Source organism: Neodiprion lecontei, chromosome 1, assembly GCF_021901455.1.
Source record: "Neodiprion lecontei isolate iyNeoLeco1 chromosome 1, iyNeoLeco1.1, whole genome shotgun sequence".
Taxonomy (NCBI): Eukaryota; Metazoa; Arthropoda; class Insecta; order Hymenoptera; family Diprionidae; genus Neodiprion; species Neodiprion lecontei.
The window spans coordinates 23996429-24011601 of record NC_060260.1 but is presented as its reverse complement, the minus strand read 5'-3'; the positions used below and the strand labels follow the sequence as shown (position 1 = coordinate 24011601).

The window sequence follows — 15173 nt, the reverse complement described above, 5'->3', positions numbered from 1 at the left end:
AAAATTGAAACCGCTAATCTCGCCGATAAACTAATCAGTTAGTCAATGATCGATGTAGTGTTTATAAAAAAATTTGGCAATCCTAGTTCAATTCTTGATCATTCTCGTAGCGAGATACTTCGTATCTTTTTTCATTCTGTCGGGCAGACGATCTAGAAAAAAAGTATCAGAACACGGAAAAATAATTACAATTTTTTCGTTCACAGGTATTCGTATAAATTTTTTTTGGTTCTTTGACTAATATTCACTCTCTTCTAAATTTGCAAAAGCTTACAGTAATAAAAAGAATCCAGAGTTGTATTGTTTTCAAAAATGACGTATGACTTGACCCTGGAAAATATTGTAATTCTTCCGGTTATCCATTATTGGGTCTAATCTTCTATATTATATGTACACGTACATCGGTTTCGTGCCCGTTTATGCGATGTGTGCTCATGGCGAATCAAATCAACGACTGTTTACTTCATTCGCGTAGGCATACGTAAGTAAACGGCGCCGCGTCGCGCGTTACTCAGAAATATATACTGCACAGCGTATTTCGATACGTGAAAAGCTCCACTTTATTTGTGTTTGAAGAGGAAGGTCTGCAAACATTTCAGGTTGGGGTGCCCGGATACTCGGGGAATTTTATTTCCGTTATACTATTAAATTTATGTTTTCTCTTCAGGCTTTACGTGCCTCGCCAAGTTTCACAGTACTTGTCGTATTACTTATATCCCTGTGTATTAGACTCGGTATCAAATTAGAGTGGGTGATATTTTTTTTTGCTGGAGCAAAGTCTGAACATTGGTCTTGGGCTTAAGAAAAGTCTTCAAGTATAGGATTTTAGGCTCAAGTCTATAAGTCTCACAGCATATTGTGATTTCTTTCCATTTAAATAACGTAGAAAAAAATATATTCATTCCAATTTCGTCGTGGAGTTTTTCAAAATCATCGAGTATGGGTAAAATCGTGTAGGCGATTAAATACTCGATAAATGGTAAAAGCTGTTCTCATATTGGAGCAATCAAACTTGTACATTCGAAAAATTAGAACTTTTGTATCTTTAGTCAAAAATGGCTGACTGAAACAGATTCTTCAAGCTTCAAGAAAGAAAATGTGTTATTATTAATATCGAAATGCAGCCAGTTATAGCTATGTATATTTTCATGGTTTTGTTAGATCGAAATTACGACTTGTGCAAAGTTCGTGTCAATGCACACTTAGTGGTATATACATCGAAAAGCTAGACTAGTTTTTATAGGAATCCATAATTTTTACATTTCTGATTTCGTCGTTATATTTCACAGAGGTATACCGCATTAATGCCTGTTACAGGAAAAACATGGAGAAAAAAAATTGTTCAGTCTCAATAGATATATTTCCTTGCGAGTGTCGAAGAAAATATTTTACTGCTGGAACTTAATTTTACTTGATCTAACAAAACCTTTAGTTTGCTTGGAAAAAAGGAACCTATACTGTCCAGATCCTCGAATCAAATGTTTCGCTGCATTGGTGAAATAGTCTGTTGTGTAACAAGGAGGCAAACTCGGTCTTTTCGGGCCGAGCGTTAAAAGTTTGCAATATGTGTCGTAGGTGAGCCGAACACGAATCTACGATGCGAAAAGACCGCTGCTTCTTTGTTGCGCGCGATTCGTTGCATAACAAAAGTATGTTACGCGTTTGTTCACGAAGCATGAAATTAAGGTTAGGATCGCTTACTGTCAGATTTGATTGCGACAGCGCATGCGCGCAGTATGACTCCTGTGAGTTAAAAGTGATCTTTTCTGTTCTCCGCGCATGCGCAGTCGTAAATTCAGTCTACAGTCGTAGAAACGGATACCTTGCGTACGGAAAACGCGCATGAAAAAACGCGTAGAGCATCATCACGTTTTATAAGAGAAATCATTCACAGTAAACAAACATCCAATTGAATGAACACCTTCTGCCTCAGTGCTAGACGATAGAGAAAAATAGTCAAATCAACCTGACAGAGTGAAAATCAATCTCGTAGTACAAACCGCGTGTATATAAAAATGAAAAAAAATAAATAAAAAAAAAAAGTAAAAGAAAAACTGTTCAACTCTGATTGGTACGTGTATAAGTTTGAATATTGCTGAACTCGCTTGTAATTCGAGTAATCATGACGGATAGAATTCGACGAGCGAATGGTGGGCAAGCTGTACACCTATAACTGGGTTTGGTCTCGTTGGCTGCAGTGGCCGAGGATTTTTCCGGTGAAATATTGGAGCTGGGTGACTTTAATTGAATAGGGGAACTGGCAGGCGTAGGTACAGGTTGAACGGAGGATGGAGGTGTACCTATTAGCGCGGATATATCGTCAAGTGCAACTGTCGTTAAAGTTCGCAGTGCAGCTGAAAAGCACGACCGACGTGGTGTGCGGTGCACGAGCTGGCTGGCACATCGATGTCGCGAAAGCCTTGGGGAAATATGATTGTATTTTATCGTTCACTGTCACCGCGGGTAGCGTTACTACTTGTTGCTTCCGGCGACCGTTGCAGAATCCTGTGTTGACGTGTTTACGTGCTCAAAATTTCGAAACTTTTGCTTATTATCCGTGTACCTGCGTTACTTTGTAGTTTTTCACAGCTTTTAGATAGACTTTGGAATGGGTGGGTCAAGTTTGTTGCAGCGAGAATTCTCTCGCTAATTATGTTTGATTGGAAATTTCTCTTATGCATTGGAAATACGTGGAAAAAACTATATCTATTCGATCGGGGTCCAATTATCACCTAATTTTCGATTTCTTTTCTAATTTTTTGTCACATTTCTTAGGACCAAGTCGGTACTAAGTATTTTTTTTTTTTTTTGATTTTCATCTACCAAGCTTCGTGCGATATAAAATTTTCGATATCTACAGTTTCTGTCACAAAGAATATTACTATGTAATTGGCTGTAAATTCTGAACGTTAAATTGAATCATTAAAATAAAAAGTTCCAATTGTCGTATTGCAATGCACTTTTTGTGACAGAAATACTCAAAGACTACGACGTGTTTAGAACAACGAAAATATCCATAAAAATGTAGTAAAAAATTAGCAACGAATATACGGGACAGTATTTTTTTGCTGTCTAATTTGCCATTTTTCAGATTGATTATGAACAAAACAATTCACTTCTGGACACGAGGCTTAAAAATTTCTTTCTATAAACTCGTACAAGTTGATCGATCATTTATAAATCATCAAATCACGTGATTAAAATGACTGTCATATGAGTCCAAATCGGGATAATTGATTTCATTCAGTCCGTCAAAGCTTATAACTATCTTCAAAAAAGAAAATTTCAAGCACTGATTGTTTTCAGCAAAGAATATAAATGAATATCTGTGGTTGAAACATTCGAAAGTTGAATAAAAATTTAATTCTGATACTAAACACCCTTGTGATTCGTATTTTTACATGTTTCTCAGATAAAAATATAAGCTGTAACAATTCTACGTTTAATGAATACACTCTTTCCCCCCTTTTCAGATAAATTTTATACGTACAAAAACGACGAGAAACACGTCGTGACGCAATTGGTATTTTATTTTTGTCAAAGTATCTATGCTGCGGCCATAACTATTCGTGTTTCGCGTTATTTGGCGCAGTAGGATCGTCGATCGAAAAGTGTCCACGAACGTGAGTAAATATTCAGTGGAACATTCGCTCGTATCATCGAGTTTTATGGCCGCTGGTACCGTATCATGAAATATTCATGCTATAGGAGCACACCGTAAATAACACGTGAGATTTAGGTATATACATTTTATACGTAATCCCTCGGCACATAATCTCCGGCTGTTGCGCATCATGATGGTGGGGTGATTAAGATAAACAAGTAGTTTCCCCTCACTTGTAGATCATATTCTCAGTTTACGGTGCGTTTACAGCTCGGCTCGATCGGTTATTGTAGTGGAGAAATTTGAATTAGAAATGCTAATTTGCAACTGGAAAATTGGAGTAACATTTTTCAGTTCAAAGTCGAGATAAGAAACTGCGCACGGGTAATGAGGAAAATTTTATCTGTACCGTTACTACAAAATTCTAGTAACATGGGATATTGTTACAATAATTACGGTTCAAATATTATTTGAATAAAAAGGAAATGTGGGGAAATCCATAGTAATATTATACAAATGCGAAAGTGCACGAAGGGAAAGGATGATTTGAGTCAAGTGATATTCGTTTGATTCAGCTAAATTCTATAGTCAAACGCGCCGAACGCAATACTTACTTAATTCAAGAAAATACTTTTGTCGGATGAAATTCTTGTGACAACTTAATATAGATCTAAATCGAGCCTATGAATCATCCATGAGTTCCATGCGATAATGTGAATTCTGTATCAAGGAAACGTGTGACTGAAATGACTAAAAATTTGATTGAACGTACCTCAATCGTGTTCTTTTAAAAATATCAAATTTTTTTATCGAAATGAATAGAGGCTGTTTTAATTCACGTTTGATTTTAGTCAAGAGTACAATTGGTTGAAAACAGGCAATGAAATTTGTTGTTACAAAAATCTCTTGGATTGTTTGAACATTAGAGTCACTCAAGCACACAAACTGTAATCTTTGAATTATATCATTTATAATTCTGTCTACTCAAAATGATATAGGAGATTTACCCGATATTTAATGGGTAAAACTTGTAAACTTATTTGTTTTACATGTCGAATTATAAATTGAACGTGTGTCAATAGTTTCTGTCTATTTGTTGTCAATATCAATTTCGATTGCTCAAAACTGACTATTATATTCTCCTTGTATGTAATAGGACTGGCAATGAATTTATTCTTTACGCTGAATATATTCTCTACTCGTTTCAAAGCATGTTTCTATTATCTCGTAGACAAATTAATGCAACTGATTCAGCCAGTTACGCAAAACAAGCTTCGGTCAGACCAACCAAGTATGGCATTGGATCAATATAAATTATTTGCTGGCTAGATTCATTTACTTATTTTATTTGCAGTACCTGATTGTTTCTGTCAACGAACATGCGACTTAGAGGAACAATACATAAACTTCGTACGAAGTGATGTTTAGTTGACTCAACTTCAGAAACACATCAAGAGGTTGACTCAAATCAATACTTCACTCGATCGCGACAAGAAAGGCTTTTGTTGAATCAAGGAATTCGCTTGAATAAATCATTTTGACAAATTAACTGAATCGAAATCGTTGAATTGAAGTCATCGTGTTTGGAACAGATAAGGAATACTAGAGTGAATCGATTGGACTCTAACAAAATCTGTTTTGTTGGTTTAAGAATTTCTTGTTATCCATGTGTATTAAATTGTAGATTGGTCCTTCTTTCGCGCAGCAACGTATCAACGTGATTTTTTCCGTACAGACAGTTTGTGGGCCGCAGATTGACATAAGCTACTTTATATCCCCGAAAAATTCACAGTTCCTGTTGCATACACTGAGAAAAAAAAGTTATTAGATTCAATAAATCATAATTGATCCAAATAATCCATGCGTTTATATAGTCCTGACAGCACACTTATTCAATGTGACAATTTATGTGGTTTTCAATTCAAAAAATCCGTATTTAAGTCCAATGAAAAATAATTTAAATGGATTAAACAGAGATTGAGCGACATAACTCATCGAGTTGCTCTTCTGGTTTGATATTTTTATCCAATCGCTGCATGCTTCATGTCAAACAAATTGTCCCTTCACTCAAATAATGTTTACAACGACCAATGGGATATTCTTCCGATGAAAGAAGATATGGCATTGTACAGAAAAAACTGATGTCACAACAACTAAACCCATATTTGGATTAAAAATGTATTTAAATAATTCAATGATTCCTTTAGTATTTGAGTATTATGGATCTATAAACGTAGTGTAAATATCGCTCGGTTACAAATTTAAAAAAACTTTTTCAACACGATATGCTATTGTTATTGAATGCCACCAAACAAGTGTAGTAGCGTCACTTCAAAATAGTTTTGGGGAAATATAAATGGATCAAAACCGCAACGCAACATATCGCACCACATATAGTTGGCAGATTAAGAGTAATCCGAATGATTCGAGTATACGAACATCCTTGAAGCTACTTTTCAAGCGGGAAAGCTTGCCCTCTAGTGATAGAAATTGGTACTACTTCGAATGAATTATCATTTTGGTTGAAAACCGTGAAACATGTACATCAAAAAATCAGAAGATTAGCGAATCAACAAAAATTTTATTTCAGTGAAATAATGTTCATTTCGTAGAAAAAATGATTCATTTATTGCAAGCGCGTATGTAATGGTATCGAGAGTTCTTGAAATCAATTTCAAGTGTATGTTTGCTATTTTCAACTACACGCGATTGTTTGAAACTGAGGAAAGTTATATTTCATTGTATTAGTCAATAACTTGAATTAAATGTGGTACATACAGCAACTCAATAACTATTTCTTGGTTCCACTCAATTATATCCTCATTTACTTGGATGGATTTTTTTTTGTTTGAAGTAGCTTATATAATCTGACGAAAAAAATAATTTTCCTAAATGAATATCAAGACCTGTCTTGTGAAAAAAATTCTTTTTTCAACATATGACACGTTTCTGTGATCAGAGTTATCGTTGGTTATGTCGGACAAACATCACATTGAGCCAAATATACTATTTGGCAATAATGTGGATATTTCAGCAAGCGTGGGATTATTATTTCCAATCTCTCCGTACTTTTGAATCGATATGTTCAGCGGTTAAAATACTATTCTTTCACGAATTAAATGAGGCTTGTTGATTCAAGCGAAGTTGTCGTTCCGAAATATCCAGTTTAATACTGTGAAATAAATACGTACTTGCATTTATATCGATGCATCAATATTTTTGTTTCAACTAAAAAGTGGTTGTTCCGAATGATAAATTATTCCAACCAAATAAACTGGAAATCAAGAAAATTAGTTGTTTGGTTCGATTACTTTTTTTTCTCAGTGTGGGTATTCGTGCTTTGTAGTTTGAAAATATTCGTGTATTACGCGATGTTGTAATAATTTATACGGTGAAACAATATTAAATAATATGAATAATTCTTATCGGTTCAAATGTTTGAATTCTACTTGAAGTGTCGTATGCTTACTTAAAATTTTATTAATCCACTCCTTCTGTTCCCTATTTAAATTCGTATTTTAGAACATGAATATTTTAAAACTTGACCACCACTCCGAAGACAAAGTTTTTGCAAATCTGAAGAATCCAAACATACAATTCCAGGTTAAACTTGCAATGAAACTGTGCAACGAGACCTCAGGTACGATGGTATTATCTATTCATTTCGTTGTCAAGTTCCGTCGTGTCAAGCAAAACAGTGAGTGACGTTTTAAAATTTGAATATACTTACCTTCGGAGCTTCTGAAATTTTCGAGAACAATGTGAAGAGGATTCAGGTGTTGGAATTTCCAATCAACTTCACTAAAGTTTCTCTTCAAAAGTTTTGGTCGGACGAAGAGGCATGGAGTTTGGCCAGCAGTTCAAGGGTCGTGATAACGTATGACTGCTGCTAGAAAATCTCGGCCACTGCTGTAATATCTGCGAAACAAACGGAAAAACGGAAATGTGAAAAAAGGTTAACGAATTTTTTGATCCTGGATCACGATACGCGCTAGACACAAAATCAGCTGGGGTTGAAGTTCCAAATTTGAAAAGTTCCGAATGCGCCTAATTCCGAACTATTTGCTGGCGAAACTTGAAGTAATAAAGTAAACAAACTTTTACGAAACAACAAATCTCAATCCTAAGAAACCGTAATGATATTTTTCAACTATTTTTACTGGAAAGTCCTTATAGTTTTGTTCAGTCTTGATTAGCAATAGCTCATTTCACTCATAAGTGAGTGCACTACAAATTGTAGGAAAGAAATTTTTTTTTGAGCTCGTCCGTTGGTAAAAAATATCCGTTATGTATAATCATCATAATCTACAGATGATAAACTTGTATTTTAGTGACGAAGACATCGTTGTTAATAAAAATTTATCTCAAACTATTTACAGCAAATTCATTCAAAAATAAACCGAATTATTGTTTAATCAAAATTGGACAAGCATGATGGATTTTTCGATAAAAATTGATAAGGTGATGTTATTTTTCCAAAGTTGTTGACATAAAGAGGTCTTCCGATATAAAATCTTCCGTATTTAAAATTTTTTTCCTGTCGCGCGGGGACTTTTTTTTTAATCACATGCAACTAGATTATCTAAGTCTCCATTCTATCAAGTTATTATTTCGACCACTTTTACGACTCGACTGTACGTCCTATACATTATTAGCAAAGCGTTTCAGACTCTCTTTTCTCATCGTTTTTCATTGTCCTATCAATTATTACCCGGGAATGCTTACACGTGAAAACAATTAGCGTTTTTATACGTCTACTTCAGAATTAAAGGGTCATACAGGGTGAATGACGAACCGTCAAAATTATTATTATTATGTTGTCTCCACGTTACAGAATGAAATACTCGAATGGCCAGTTGTCAATCAATATAAATAAATATTGTTCATAAGATATTTCCAGAGTTTTTTCTTTTTTGAACACTAACAACAGAATTGACGGTTGCATAAAACTGTCCTGCTGGTGTAAAAGCACCTTTTGACTCGTATTAGTGTTTTTCTTCTTAACTTGACTTTCATTAAACATTCGAAAATATTTTGAGATCCACAATTCGTGGATGGGGGATCGTACGCACTGTTTGCACGTGTACATCGAACTTGAAATTCAATTATCTCAAAGCTACATATTTGCACATGGCAAACCATGAGGTCCTAATTCAACAGAAGCCTGTAGAATATTTCCTGCCGACATACGTGAAAGGATATCGAGTAACGGGATTTCCTTCAAAGTTTTACGTCCACGATTGATGAAGCAAAAATTTTGGTAGCTACTGCAATTTTTCGAATTTCCACTTTTTCATTAAGTCCGTTTTTTCAAAATATGGGATTCTATTGCTTTTTGAAATTAACAGAATTATTGTCCTTCGATAGTTATAGTCGTAGTCAATAGTCACTAACAGACTGTTTATAGTTTATCTTGGAAGTTTCTGATAAAGAAACTCGTTACTGGGTCGCTTAGCGACCTGTCGCGCTGGGTGATAATTTTGGAATGCTCCCTCGCGCCGAGCGCTCCGATTTTCAGTTTGATCGCTTCGATTTCCGGTGGCGCCCTCTGCGCGCGGGACAGATTTTTCGCGCATTTACCAAATTACGGTAGTGTACGTACATGGTCTTATTCTTCCGACATATCCATCAAGGCAACCCCGAACTTTGAATGCGATTACTTGAGTAACACAGGCATCTTTGCGTTTTCCGTCTTTCATAACAACCCATTGCACATTGCGTTCTCTCCTTGTACCGTGCCTTGGGGTTCAGTTGGGGTACAAGTTTTTCATTTTCCGGGTTGCCTGGATTTATAATCGACTCGTTGATGTAACAGTTACGTCCCACGGCCTGGATCACGATACAGTCGACAACAAAACTGTTTATAGAATTCAGCACTTTTGTAGAAGAGGGCATTATAAAAAAAAAAAAAAAACGTTCCAACTGATGGCACAATTAAGAAAAGAATGAAAAGGAATAGTTCTAAGAAATGCGACATTTTTTATAAATACAAATTATCAGAATCGTGTAAAGTAAATAATCCTTGAATTTGTAAAACGAAATAAACCTTGGTATTTTCTATTTTTTTCTTCTCTTATTTTTTTAATATGTGAATTTCACTGATTTATTACAACCCTTATCCAGGTGTGAAGTATAATTGAACGAATATCAAATGATGCAATAAATCGCTTTCACTTCTTGCCTCTGTACCAAAATTTTTCTTTTTGTAGCATAAAACTTTTGTTTGCGTTTGTAATTTTTTTGGCATAATCAAGGACGCAATTATACAATTATGGACAAAATTAGTGAGATTATAGAAGCTCTTGTAATTCGATTACGCAAATACAACTCCATAAAATTGCTGTAACAAGTAGATTACTTGGTTTAATTAATTGCCGAAATTGAATAATAATTTATTATAAAGTTCAAAGAAGGAATGGAAAAAATGTTACGGATTGATTCAATCTCCGAAGTTAAAAGTCAACGTTATGAGAGAGAGTAATTATGATGTAAAAATTCACGTCGATTGAAACATGTACAAAAAAATGACATAAATCCGTTTTCTAATGGATGAAACTCACATTTTTAATCATTTCACGGAAATATAATTATAGTATTTTGATTTGTATAAACTGTTGATACAATAATTCAACTGTCACAAAATTGAACAGATTTTACTATGTATGCAGATAAAATTTAACATTTAAACTAATAATCGTCAACGTCGTACGAACACGTTGTTTCGGGATGAATTAATCGAGTATACAGACTTACCTTAAGTTGAGTAACAGCCCCAGAACCAGCAAGTTCCAAGATGAAATAGATAAGACGAGAGTAGAGAAGAGAAAAACGTAGAAATAATACTGAGAGAAGGAGATACGGAAATCATTCGAAAACAAAATAGTAAATTGGAGAAAGAACGGATGTATGTAGAGTATAAGCGTAAAGCAGGGCAGGTCCATTGGGTAAAACATGGGAATTGCGGGTTATTTGGGGTCGGGGACGGGCAGGAAAGGCGAGGATGTCGGGAGTATGAGGTAAGGCTACAATAAAACAAAACACGATGTATGTCCCGGTGTGCAAGCTGCAAGCAGAAAGAAATTTACGAAAATTTGGTTAGTTTCTGTTAATAGACGAAGGATATTCTATAACATATAGTAACATTCGTCTCAATGATAAGTTCATTCAATTTTTCCCTCTTCTCAGGAGGTTGGTTGATTTTATTACAAGATGGTCGTACATTGAGTAATTATCGAATTTAAACGTATATACATATTCGTAAGTTAACGAGATCTCTTCAATAAAGATACAAAAACGAAAAATACTGGTATTATAAATGAAAGCTCAGACATCGATGTTTCATTTCAAATTGATTAAAAAGTTTTAGAAATTTAGTAGATTCGTTCAATTTCACTTTAAGATAGCAATACGGTTTATTTATTATATAATCAGATAGTGGTAAATTCAGAACTTGTTTAACCGTTATACGTGTAAGCTACGAAGATCTCTTTGAAAATCTAAAACTAGAAGATACTGGGATTGCAAACGTACTTTATGAATATGATAATTTGATAAGTACTCACTTACGACTCTCTCGTATTGGTATTAACAAAAATGATCGATTTCCGACGAATAAACTCCTATAAACGTGTAGGATATATACCGTGTGATCTTACAAGTCTGGTAGCGTCAGGCAATCTCCATTGATATTTTTAAATTCGTCTCAGGATTTCGCATCTTTTAAACCGAAGGGTGAAACGTGACAGTGAAACTCGACGATAAAGATATTTTTTCACCATGCGCCATACCAGCTGCGCATGCGATTATACGCACATTATGTACTATATTTTACCTCTCTTATTTTTATACACATCTTGTTTTTTAATTACTTACAGCGAAATTTTCAACATCTTCCTTGATCAGCTTACGGAAAGTATTGAAAAATGTTTTACGCGTGAGTGAAAAAATGATCGAAGAAATCGAGAATTTACATACTCATAAAAACAAAAATATGTGTGATATACGAAAATAATGACGCGAATTTTATGAAAATATAAAAAATATCATTTTTTGCACTAGTTCTTCCATGAATTCATCAATTATTCGTTGTAGAAGAAAGTTCGGAAGCATAAATTATTTTGTTTAAACGTGAGGAAAGTATTGAGTGTATCATTTTTACTTCAATTTCAAAAGGCAAAATATTCATTTGATATCATAAACTTCTTGCAAATTTTCAATTCTCAATTGTGTAATTTTTCGAAAATTCGTATTTTACGACTAAACAGCTATTCATTTTCAATATTGCTTCATCTTTAAAGGTTTGTGGACACACCAAACGCGAAATCTCTGATGTAAATTAATAAAAAGGGCCAGTATTTGTTTCCGCAAATAACGCTCACGTAGATCAAACAGTGTAGGTACACATACAAAGTTATGTTTACGAAATATAGCACGGTATGGAATTTTACACCAGCATCCGCCATTCCGTTTACAATTTTCATTCGCGTCCTAAAAATTTTGCGACAAAAGTAGAAAATGTTTCTGTTCAAATTTTTTTTACGCGTTAAAGAATTTGCGATTTCACTTCTATCTTTACCGCGGAATATTCGAACGTAAAATTCTACGCGATCTCTGACTACATATTCTCGCAAGGATGGCATAATGCGATATACGCTGGTTCGTGTGGCGGAAAATATTGGCACTCGATTGCACGCGTCTCTATTCGTATGTTGCACAATTCATACTCGGCCCATTCCCTCGAGATTTTAGCGGCCCGGTATCAACGGTTTTAAATTCACCGTTTACCACGTTTCGCCACGTTCCCAATTCCCGGGTACAGAGATAGAAGTAAAAAAGAGAAATGTATGGAACATTTTTTTTTACCTATCGAAAAATACATAGAAAAAAAAAATAAAAATAAAACAATATCCATCCCAGGGTGTCGCCTATTTATTACAGAACCAACGCGACATCCGCTTTCCGTTTTCGATGCTTTTTGATGCTTGTAGTACGTAACGCCTGATGGCCGACAACCTGAGTTGCAAGCGAGCGATTAGTTTGCAAAACAATCGTCTTCTGATTTGCGTTGGCGTGATAATAATTATTTCAATTCACTTATCGATATCTTGAAATTCAGCTCAATTCTTAATCATAAATTATGAAAAATTTTGTCAACTTTTATGGTTTAAGAACGTGGCACCATCAGGAACAGGTGACTTTTACGTCTGTTTTACAATTCTATTCTATTAATGCCTATTACTTTAGTTGCTTATCCCAGGAAATTGATTTGGTAACTGTTTTATTGCCTGAAGTCGTGCAACTATTTCCATATTTCATAAAAATTGCGTACAATTGAAGTAACATAACTTCACTCTTCTGCTTTGAAATTAGATATGTTTTCACGCCATTCGATGTGCGATTTTTTTTCATGCCTAATTCACACAAATATTAGCTTTGTTTTTTGGTGATAACTTTTTTCAGAAATATCTTCATTATTTAACAAAAGTCGTGTTATTTGGTGGGTGATTCGGTCCAAGGTTTTTCACATATATGGAAATATATTTAAATTTCAATGTTCCAGTTTTAATGATTTAGTGATGGTGCCGCGTCTTAATTTCATTGACATAAAAAAAAAAAAAAAAAAATCACGGTAGACTTAAACAACCCAGAAGTTGTATTTAAATTATAAGAATGAAGGTTTTGAACATTTCGGTTGGAAAATGAGTATGCATTGACGAATATCCCTGAAGATGATTTGTCCTTAATGATATTTTCCTTACATTGCAAGTGGCGTATATTTCGGAGGAGCTTTCAACAACAGTCGAAAAATTACAGGGACTTATACGATAGATTAGGAAAACTTAAAGATTTCAGTATGTCATATTATTTCATAACAATCTCTCTCCAGAAAACTGTCACTGTATTCTCGAAAATAATTGCTTCGAAGCAAATGACAGATATATGCGTACATTATACTTGCACATACATTTATGTATAATGCGTCAAAAAAATTCTGTAGAAGCAGATCTTTATTGCGTTACGAAGATTGTTCGAGGCAGACAGAATGAGCACAGTGAGGGCGAGAGAGATAGACAAAGTGACATAATATATGTATATATATATATATATATATATATAAGTATATACGTTTGTGTAAAGCATTACGAGAATAATTGTCGTTGATCGGATCAAATCTCAATTTACCTTGACAGTGCCGCTAGATGCGCTAGAAGCGGGCAAGGGAGATGTCCTCGGCGAAGGAAGAGTACTTATCCATTTCTTAAATTAGAAAATTAAGTCAGAAACTGTCCATGGCTCGATCATGTATGTAAAGAGGTGTTATTTTATACACTGCAAGCGTCAGGACCTCCTCTCGTACTGCTTTCATGATTTTTTTTTTCAAATTTTAGCGCAGGTGATGGGAGTAATTAAGAGGAAAGATCAGGGGATGAAGGCTCGGGTGACATGGCAAAAGATTAAAGCGTAGAGGTTGGAATTCTTCTGGTAGTTTAATCTCGCATACCAACAAAGCAATGCGCGTGTGGATTCTGTGGCGCTTTTTGTGCCTTGCTTCAAGTCACTTGAGACCAAGCATCTTCATTTCAGTTTATACAACCGTGCTACAACAAAGATCTAATTACTCTCACCATTCGTCGCGTGTAACTCGGTGTAACTGACATCGCGCCAATTTTCTCGATTGTATTATGTTATTTAACTTCATGTGAAATTCATAACGTGAATCTTAAGTACATCTGGTATGTCTGATTGTCGGTATTTACGAAATTGTCTACTGTGTCAGAACGCGAATTTGAATTTCGCATTGGTTGATGTGTATAAATAATTATGCACGATGCGATGACAGACGTAAAGTATATCATACAGTTTAATTATTCAACCTATTCAAAAGTTGAAGAATGAAATTGTTCGTCAGCCGTACTTTAGAACAATACTCAAGTTCAAGACGGTCGTTAGTCATTATCTTTCGCAAAAATAACTGTTTACAATATTCCGACGTTCATGAAACGAAATAATCGCAGAAAATCAGTCAAGTTTAATTGAATGTCTGAAAAAGTATTTCGTAAAATTAAATCATTTCAGTATATGAGAATTGGACGAATAACACCAGAGTTTAATAATTTTTAACGCGTTCTGAATGTAGAACCTGTTTTTAAATTGTTGCTGTTTTATAATTTAGACACAATTTTCTCTCCTTCCATTTTTGTATATTTGAAATTTTACTGGCTGGTTAAGCATCGGTGTGATGATTATTTGGCATATAGTACAGAAATATCATAGCATCTTCATCTTGCCACTAAAACACCCTTAACGACCTGCCCCTAATAACTGTCGTCGACGGATATAGCCAAATGCACTAACACGAAACGTGTAAGTTCTGGGCCACCTAGAAGGAAGCTAGACCGTCGTGTATCTCTATGGTCGTTATAAATGTCGTTTCGCCTAATTAAGGAACCCGGTGCCGACGGTGTACTTAGCATATCTTTTTCACGGCGAGCGATCCCGTGCGCAAGATGGGGGTTAGCCAAATGGCGTAAGGTCAGCGGGACTAATAACCCTACCACTAGACTGTTTC

The 15173-nt window shown here is 34.9% G+C and overlaps 1 protein-coding gene across 1 annotated transcript in view; it reads right to left on the bottom strand.

The window, feature by feature from the left end:
* Positions 1–15173, bottom strand: part of LOC107221220 (protein vein) — a 266850-nt gene that overhangs the window by 7345 nt on the left and 244332 nt on the right. Inside the window, exons 6-8 of the mRNA XM_046735604.1 lie at positions 13787–13861; positions 10358–10667; positions 7335–7522 (exon numbers count right to left, since the gene is read on the bottom strand). Coding sequence (XP_046591560.1) covers positions 13809–13861 — 53 coding nt within the window. The 3' untranslated portion in view covers positions 7335–7522; positions 10358–10667; positions 13787–13808. The remainder of the gene's footprint in view (positions 1–7334; positions 7523–10357; positions 10668–13786; positions 13862–15173) is intronic.